Source organism: Varroa destructor, unplaced genomic scaffold, assembly GCF_002443255.2.
Source record: "Varroa destructor unplaced genomic scaffold, Vdes_3.0 BEIS01000007.1, whole genome shotgun sequence".
In the NCBI taxonomy this organism is placed as follows: domain Eukaryota; kingdom Metazoa; phylum Arthropoda; class Arachnida; order Mesostigmata; family Varroidae; genus Varroa; species Varroa destructor.
This window is the reverse complement of record NW_019211460.1, coordinates 30572907-30581926: the sequence shown is the minus strand read 5'-3', so window position 1 is coordinate 30581926 and position 9020 is coordinate 30572907. Positions and strand designations below refer to the sequence as shown.

The 9020-nt window shown below is 41.9% G+C and overlaps 1 protein-coding gene across 11 annotated transcripts; it reads left to right on the top strand.

The window, feature by feature from the left end:
* The first annotated feature begins 86 nt into the window (after nucleotides 1-86).
* Nucleotides 87-7213, top strand: LOC111254847 (uncharacterized). 11 transcript variants are annotated; one of them, XR_015317806.1, is made up of 11 exons: nucleotides 87-1478; nucleotides 1698-1953; nucleotides 2383-2554; nucleotides 3005-3130; nucleotides 3389-3601; nucleotides 4054-4257; nucleotides 4558-4689; nucleotides 4937-5012; nucleotides 5138-5433; nucleotides 5529-5605; nucleotides 6124-6184. XR_015317806.1 is itself a non-coding variant. In XM_086975824.1 (11 exons), exons 3-11 carry the CDS (start codon nucleotides 2396-2398, stop codon nucleotides 6950-6952), a joined length of 1335 nt encoding a protein of 444 aa, XP_086831950.1. In that variant the 5' UTR covers nucleotides 87-1478; nucleotides 1698-1953; nucleotides 2390-2395; the 3' UTR covers nucleotides 6953-7213. The 11 variants fall into 11 exon arrangements, 9 of the variants coding, with proteins under 9 accessions (XP_086831950.1, XP_086831952.1, XP_086831949.1 ...); XR_015317807.1 differs by having other exon boundaries at nucleotides 5138-5285; nucleotides 6124-6167; XM_086975824.1 differs by lacking the exon at nucleotides 5138-5433 and adding an exon at nucleotides 6800-7213 and having other exon boundaries at nucleotides 2390-2554; nucleotides 6124-6318.
* The last annotated feature ends 1807 nt before the right edge of the window (nucleotides 7214-9020 follow it).

Genomic DNA, 9020 nt, shown 5'->3' with positions numbered 1-9020 from the left:
AATGCGTCCTATTATACAAGTAACGGCCTTGAGCGGGCCAAGGGCAACGATGCCCCATACATCTTGAAAATCATGTCGCACCTTGAATCAGATCGGAGAGAGAAAGAGAAAGGGAGTTTCTCTTCGGACTATAGCGCAGTGGTCACATGTTCATCTGGTGAACATAGGGGGCGCATGAGGTAGTCTAGCTTCTAATAGGGGCGAACGTTGGGACTTCGCACGTCTGACGTACGCAGGGAGCAACACTCGGTCAGTCGATCTATTAGACGCCTCCCATTTCTCCTGTTAGTCTATAGTACTATTCAATGAAGATCCAAGCTAGCATAAAGCGAAGTCGAAATCTAGTTCAGCCGTAGGGGTTGGGTCTAACGCTAAACTGAGAACCCATGTTTTATTCGGCTCTAGCCGTTTGAAGTACCGGACGTAAAGCATGAAAGACATTTTCGAATCACGGTCAGCCGAATTGAGCCACAAACACCCCCTCGTAAAGGTAACATCGTATATCACACAGCACCTCGAAAAGGCCACTCGGACATCTGTATCCTTGCGTAGGTTGGCCAAGCTTCGAAACAGTGTTAGAAATTTACGAGCCATTAGGCTTTGTGTAGCCTAATAAGAGTCGAAATTTTAAATTGGCAAGCATCGAAAAAGAAAGGCCAACGGTAAGTGATGCCAATCCAACTATCTGACTTTTAGGAGAATCCAAGTCAAATCCCAGTGGAACTGTAGCTTTCGTCACTCTCTCTTCGATCTATGTTATATCATTTTATCTTTGCATTTGGTAAGATGGAGGCAAAATTGCCTCCACTGAAAAATGTCTATGCTAAGCTATGGATAACTATAGCTCTTTCGTATAGCTCAATTGTAATCATATAGTTAAAGATTGCTATAAGAGCTATAAAAAATTCCCGGCTGCCTGCGAACGCAAATTTTGACGCCAGTCCTGAAAAGCAGTCCTGTGGCTCCTAAGGAACGGGACAGGGTTCGACTGGAAACGTTTATACCGTTACTTGAATGGTATCTGTTCGAATCGCGGTGTTCCATAAACTGCTAATGCGATCATCTCAACCAAATAACTGCTTGTGCCCGTCGTTATCAGTCTAACACTAGCAGACACAATACACTGAGCTAAACTCTAGATAACAGTTGTCATACATTTGATGCTATGGACGGCAATAATCACCCGTTTTGGTTGTTGCTACCCTTCAGACGAATCTGGATGCTATCCTATTCGTTTTCTCTCAAAGTGGCCATCTTTGTCAGTTTCTAGAATCAGTCTACAAAATTCGTGGATGGTCTGAACTTGATTAATGACGTACACGATACGAAAACGCTGTTAAAATACACATAATTAGGCTATGGGAGCGTATAGCTATGCGGCCACTGTTGCTACTAAATGCCATTTTTTTTTCCAGTCTTCAGTCAGGGGCTTCCCTGCAAGAGCGGCAGAGAACAATCAACGCGATGATTGCATTGAGGTGAGAGTTACTTAGATCAGGTCCCTTACCTCTGTGAACATCTTAGATACGAAAAGCCCAATACTATCTAGCTAGCTAACTCTGTTCTTCGACCAAGGGGCCCTGCAGCACGTACTGATCAGGGTGCCGTTGGCTTTAGAAAAGAATATTGAACGAGAAAAGCTATTTGTCCGTGTTTTTTTTTTGTTGTTTTCTCTTCTCATTGGTTTGCTATTGCAGCTCGCACTCCACGGACGAGTACAACTTTTAATGAGTTTCTACAGAGGATTTATCATGGCAAAAAGTAAAAGTGCCTATTCATTATTTCATAGAAGCTTGTGTTTCGTTTAATCCGGTGTCGCTTTTTTATGCTGTGCTCGCAACCGTGACGCTTTTGCTACACTAACATCACAACGGAAAAAATGGACCCTTTGAGCCTAGTTAATTATGAGAGTGAGGCTCAAAGGCCAGCAGCGGCTACAATCTGGACAACAAGGTAGTATAGACGCTAAAAATCAATCGTTCAGTATGAACTAATTAACTCTTGCCAAAGCAAACAGTTCAGAGTGAAATTTACTGGAGATTTTTCTGTTAGAACTGTTACCGATATCACTTCGTAATGTATCGACAGATTAGATAGAATGTTTAACCCTTATCGCTATGTTTTGTTAAAAGACGCATCTGGTTACTTCTTCTCTTAAACCTCCCCGTCCAATAGGACAAATCAACCAAAATAACGGTGTACAAAACAAAATCGGTTTAGATAATGAACTATCAACAATCGACTGCTCGTTTGCTATCGAGCTTCCCCACCTTTTCTATGTTGGTTGAAAGATCTCGGCGCAAGTTTCAATCAGCATAACTGATTCAGATTTCAGACTATCGAAATGAATACCAGTACAAAAGTAACGAGTTCGCTGTGAAGATTGCAGGGGCCTATGATACGTGTATTTGGAGCCTGTTCTTCCGTTCCTCCGTGGAGGAAGCTGTTCCTGACAGCGCTCCTCATCGTCTTCCTTTTGCTCATAGCCGATGTGCGCAATACAATTTTGATTGAAGAGGAAAAGCTGCCCGAGAAGAATCTGGTCCTCACGCTCGTAAGTAATAGTATCATCATAATACATATATGAAGCAATTTAAATATTTCTAGATCAAGCAGACTGCGCGTAAATGAAGCGTGCTGTTGTATGACAAGTTAAAAGGTCAATGTTCTGTTGAATCCAGACAGCTGAGCCCGTGTAAAGATCTATTACGTTTCGTGTCTCACATCTATTGGCGTCCTGGGACGCACCTCTTTCATTCGGATATCAAAAATGAAGATGACATCCATTATTAAAAACAACATACGCAAAAACAACGTAAAGAAAACGTCGTTACTTGCTTATACAACGGCTGGAAATTAACCCAACCTTATATAGATTGCTGATAATTTTGCAATAATAGAACTTTTAGCCACTGAAACTTATATAAATTAGAGGGTTGTTATTGTTGTTGTCTTTGTTGCTCGTGTGATACGCCGCAAATTTTAACATGTAATTGTCCCCTAGATATTCTTCACACCGACAGTACGAATTCCCTATCTGATATCGCGAAACTACACGCATTTACGCACCGACAGCCTGATTTTGCCGTCGCTTCGAGATCACTTCTATGATATATACTACAAGAGAAAGGTATTGTAGATAAAAACCATTGTCAGTGGCCGCCAAATGGATACGATCTCTAGTCTCTTACTCTTTTCCGCTCCATTATGCGGCCGCCGCCTACGTTTTGCAAAAATATATTAGTTTCAGTTGGAAAATCACAATTGAAATAGAAATGAGCATGAATATTTGTGTGTGTCTATGTGTATGGATAATCTGTGAACACCTGGCGTAACCTCGTAAACGTCCTTAAAAAACAAGTGGACTTACTAGACCTTTCGGGAGGAGAGGGGTGTTTTTGCATGTTCTTCGTTCGGAACTTCAGCCGTCGGCCATCACTTCAGACGGCTGGCATCTCTGTCCTTCGTAAGGCATTTTATTGTAAGGCTCGTACCAAGCACGAAACGAGGGGTCTATGTCCGGAACGGCTGGCGCCTACCACAACAAAATTACCTGTATCCTTGCCCGGATTCGAACCCAGACCATCACGGCGATATTGGGGCACGTACGAATCGAAAATGTATCAAATTATCCATAAAAACTATTTTTCAGGGCCAAAAATAGGTAAAACATAGTGAGTGTGCTTAGTGAACGAAAATGATGCGGTGGAATCAGCTACTAGATAAACTGAACAATATAAACTCGTTCATTCAAAATAAAAGTACACCTATATTGCGTCACAATGGTACGATCGTAGTAAATGTAAAATAAAAAATCACTAGTCTCAGTGCTTCAAGCACTTATAGGATGGAATCGGCAGAAGCACCTCTTTCACGCGTACACCAAAGCACTATCTATACAGAGGTTTCGGAGTTTAGTTTATGCGTGTATAATGGATGCGATGTGAGTGATAGCTGAACGAATTTTACGTTACAGATGCTGAATTTGTACTAGAAATTCGTTCAAGAATATATTTTTGCTTTTATCATTATTGCCACATCGTGTATATGTAGCTAAGTGATCAGGCAGCGAACAAGACCATTGCCCTTGGAGCTTTTCTCGCAGCTGCTCATAGCAAACGTTGCGCACGCGCCCTCTTTCTAACACCGCGAGTTATCAACCTCCGTGCGACGACCACCCTTCTATATCGAGGCTATTATGGACTAGAAGACGCCCCTGGCACGCTGTGGACGAGGCAAAATATTCACATGATGCCGGTTAGTGGGCACGGAGTTAGGCCATCACATTGACCCACCTTGAATGGTGTACTGAACTGCCGCTATCAACAATTGCTTAGTAAAAAAAGATTGCTGGCCGATTTGTGGCTTGGGTCATTGTAGGAAAGAAAGTTAGATCAACGAGCTTGATCCTGATTAGTAGTAGATTTGTCCGATAACGGTAAAGGGCACCCGGCGTATGTACTTACCGGTAGCAGTTTTCTATACGTCAAAATAAATTTGGATCGTGGTAAAATGTTGACACGAAGCGGGGTAGTTATAACAACGACGTTATTGCAGGAAGACCGCGTTGCCCGTTGGACGTTACGCAATCGGATGGCGGAACAGAATGAAGCGAATTTGTACACAATATCTTGCGATGGTCGAAACGTTGCCACTTACATCCGTTATTTGAATCGAAAAGCAAAACAGGTTAGAGGACGGGAATAGCAATTACGTAATGACTTAGTAATTATCGGTAACCGTCGGACAAATTCTAAAATAAGCAAAACGGCCGATCTGCCCGTTTGCTTAACGATCCTTCCAGTGGTCACTGCGCATGTTACGATTAGAAACAATCCTAAAAATAATGTACTGCTTAACCAATGTTACACTTAAGGAAATAGGAGTGGAACAATATTTAAGACGGCCATCTTCAACGGTTTGACTGACTTTGCAGGACGGCCTTTTCAAGGAAGAACTTGAAAACGGTTCGAGTATCCTGGATCTGCTTCTGTTTCAGTACTTTTCGGAAGGTGAGTGTCTGTTGAACTATCTGTCGACAAATAATAGACTTTGCGGGAAACGTCTGCCTGGCAAATTGTCGTCCTGAAATTTCGTTTCCTGTCTTTACGGTAAATGGAAAAACTCTTTTTTACAGCCATCCACCAATCTAACCAGGGCACGTTCATCCCATCTACCAGCTGTGATTTTAATGTGGCCACCGTTGCGAGTTGACAGAGCGTTCATCTAGCTCATTATTGTAAAGGCTAAAAGGGGTAGTTGTCAAAGCTATTTTCCTTTTGGAGGTAAGGGAATGCATTCATGCGCTACCGCTTCTGGGTTCGGTTAACTAAAAGCCCATTCGAAAAGAATGAGGGTTTAGCTCCCAGCGGTTGGACAATGTTCCGTGCACGGACTTCATTGCTCCCGCAACAGTGGCCTAAGAACCGGAAGGTAATATAGTAGTAGGTTTATCTATAATGCTACTTTCAGCCATCAGATCTATATACGTATATAAAGTGTACACTAATTTTTCTGCTTAACTTCAGGAAAGGATCTTCCCCAGTGGGTTAACTATCATTCTGTGGTCATCTGTTACTGCGCTATTATTAGCGAGTTGGTCAAAGTGCGTAACTATATGATTCCTTTAAGAAAAATTAACATATTATACAATAGCCATAATCATTCTTAGAATATCATGAAAAAAAATTCTCCTATCGACACAAAGCGTATAACGTTAAGAGATAAATCGTAGACTACAAAAGCGAGGCAGCTATCTGGATATCAATCGTAAGATTAGATAGTTGATCTTGATTCATTTATCTGCCGCACATCGTTACCCTTTTTGATTTACGCTAGCAATTATTATTTTCAAAGGACTAACTATAATTAAAATACGTCGTAAAAGACACCATTGAACCATGTCCAGTGCCGAAATCCGCTATTTGTATTTGTCGGTGGGTGACGGCCTGTTTTTGTCTACTAGTCGGAAACGCGTCGAGGATATATCATGAGTTAATAAATATTCGCTAAATCAAATAGGAGTCATCAACTGGGCAGGATACGGGATCACGATCGGGAAGAAAAGTGGTGCACCGAGTATTTCTAATGGCTTTCCTAACCGTTTGCACCTGACTCTTCCAGGGCTTCGAGCTGGAGCTTTCGCGCGTGTTTCTTCAGGACGTTGCCACGCGTCTGCAACGAGTCCAACGAAACGACTCACTTTCGCATAATGTGATTATGTACGTAACCGACTACGAAGAACTGATGGCCCTTAACAAATATCTCCAGTTGCTCCTGGGTAACTGGTTGATGCCACATATGGCATGTATGATCAAGGTAAAGGTTTCAGCCGAATGCTGGAGAATAGATCTAGATTGTGTTATTGGATCGTTGTTGCATTGAGGACCTCTTAGCTTTTTTTAATCCCAACTTGGAGTGCCTAGGATGTCAGCTTTGACGTCTCTTAGATTTCACCACGACAAAAGCCGTGAGGTACGCACGACCAGGTGCAGTGTGCGCGCAGTGTGTTCTACCAGCATGATTAACCTTTTTTTGGATGAACGTTTCGAGTTTGGCGTTTGGTTCTGTCTTAGCAAGACGGCTGGCCGTCTATTGAGATTTTATTGACTCCGAGAATTCATTGCCACATTTACCGGCTCCTGTAGATGTGTTAATAATAATGCTAATAATTAATTTCTTTCTTTGTTAGCTTCCTTATCATAAAAAATTCAAAAAAAAAAAATAAATTCAGCTATTTTCCCGCAAGCAAACTTAGGGCATCTCTCACCTTTATCGCTGCCGTTATCATTGTCCTCAGGTGTTCCAAGGGGGCCACGTCGTATTGCAACGGGCTTATGTGCCAGACTCGCGATGGGGGCTGGATCGTGTTCATTTGATTCAAATTAGCCCACCATACAACAATGTCACGGAAATGTTACAGACTATTGACAGAGCTTTAGCTTCTTCGTAGCTTGTTGGGAAATGCTTCAGAGCAAGTGCGTATATTAAGCGTGAACCTTACAAGAGTATGTTGTTCTTCATAGCCGACAAACCGTGGCTACCGCGTCTGACGCAGGAAGATCGCATGGCATTCTTTAAAAGCACGCTCTTCAGTTGAGAAAAACAATTTCGCACCGCCTGAAACGCACCACTAAGGTGCTATTACATCTGTATTTTAATTTTAAAAAAAAAGTAATAATAATAATAAAATTAGACAACTATGAATAAACAATTAGGGAATTGACTTCTTCCTAGTGGTATTAGTGCTATTTGAATTAGATAGCAAGCCTTTCCCGCACCCGACAATGTGGCATAGCAATTTTATTTTAATTAGCGGGATATAATTGTAGGATAGATTTGTTGTCGGTGATTCGTTCTGTGGTTACCGCAGTAACGTTAATTTAAAAGCTTCACTTCTAACGAAACTAAAAAGGCTGTATAGCCGCTATCTGTCCTCTGATTTAAGTGCGTTTCGAGGATATTCGGCTGTTTTTTCGATTCTTTTAGAAACCACTGATGGTTGGTCTGAGTTTGACAAGCCGCTGATTGGCCTCTTTACTTCCCGTTCGGCCGAGTGCTAGGACAAGTACCTGCAAAAGGGCGACGAAGCAATTTTGACAATTCAAAGTCATTTTGAATCACACACCCTTCAGTTTTCATTCCCAAACGCTTTCAAGAGACGTGCCGTCACTTATACAGAACACTATCCAACTACGCCTGGATTCCATCGAACACAGGTCGCAGCCAGACCGCAGTAGCAGTGACAAAGCGTTTTTGTGAAACCTTCAAACCTAGCCATCGAAAGCGAAATATAGAAAGAACGTCTTCTCGAGAACAGGAAACTGCCCATTAACCTTTGCTGAACAATATACAATGTGCTAACCGGGTCTGATTGGTGTTGAGGGGCAGATGCACCTCCGGCCAACATCTATTGGAGCAGGCTCGCTTTCGAAAAAAGTGAAATATCTGAGAAAAGAAATGAAACGCCAAGGCCTGCGCTCGGGTTGACTTCGGGATTTTGGGGGAATTTTCACGAAGTACTTGAACAACACACTGTCGAATGATAAATTTGTTGTTGTTGGGACCAGACCAGACGCTACCAAGGTTGCGCTATCGAGAGAAGTGAACTTACTCAAGACGTCAACAAATAAGGGTACGATCGAAAATCAACTTGAAAGACCAGCGTAAAGTCGGTAGGGCAAACTTGCACTTCTATCCAGATCGCTAAAAAGAGCCTTTTTCGACAAAGACTATTACGAGTAACTTCTATACGAAACTATACGGAACTAACAAAAATGTAAATACATTGATATATCAGACCGACTTCGCAGGTAATCTGTGACTGCGTGTATATTCGCATTATCAGTAAATATTGGTTGGAAAAGGTTAACAGGTTAATTGATCAGCCCGTGAGTAGAGTTGTTTAAATCACGCCCTGCGGGATAGAAATCAGAGTTTTCATAGTAAGCATTGAACAGAGATTCGGTTTGGTTTGTCTTTTCTACGGGACTTGCTTGCCTTGTATCTGACTGCTGGAACGGGCGCTAGATCTGATGTGCAACAATGCGTCTGCCTTCAGAACATGCATTGTCGCTAAATGTTAGGTCTCCTTTCAGTTATCTTTAACGATCACACCCACTGTGGTCCACTGAGTGAAAAAAAATATCTTCGTGTTGTTTATTTTAACACACATAAACATCTAGCGTCAACCGTATCAGTAACAGAGCTTTAACTCTTTTGAATGAAATAATGAGCTTCTCAATTAGCGTGAATGAGCGTTTTGACGGGACGTCGACGGGAAAGATTTGAAGGTATCCAGCGACGCATATTAAGCTGTTAGACCAATGCATAATTTACGTAAATGGAAGATTTCCAAAAAAAAAACGACGCTAAAATGCTGTTACATGACGCTGTAATAATAGTCCTAATGCTCTTCATTAGTACCTAAGTTGTTTATGTTCTATCGAGCTATCGTGCAGAGGGGTACAGGTTCAATACATGGTGGTCATTTGTGTAACATGTCTAAACCTTTCGCTTAA

Bases quoted from the DNA above. Each gene is read 5' to 3' on its own strand.
- LOC111254847 (XM_086975824.1), top strand. From the start codon at position 2,396: ATGATACGTGTATTTGGAGCCTGTTCTTCCGTTCCTCCGTGGAGGAAG. The intron at 3,131-3,388 runs GTATTGTAGATA...TTTCGGGAGGAG, and splicing joins ATATATACTACAAGAGAAAG to AGGGGTGTTTTTGCATGTTC. The intron at 5,606-6,123 runs GTGCGTAACTAT...TGACTCTTCCAG, and splicing joins TTATTAGCGAGTTGGTCAAA to GGCTTCGAGCTGGAGCTTTC.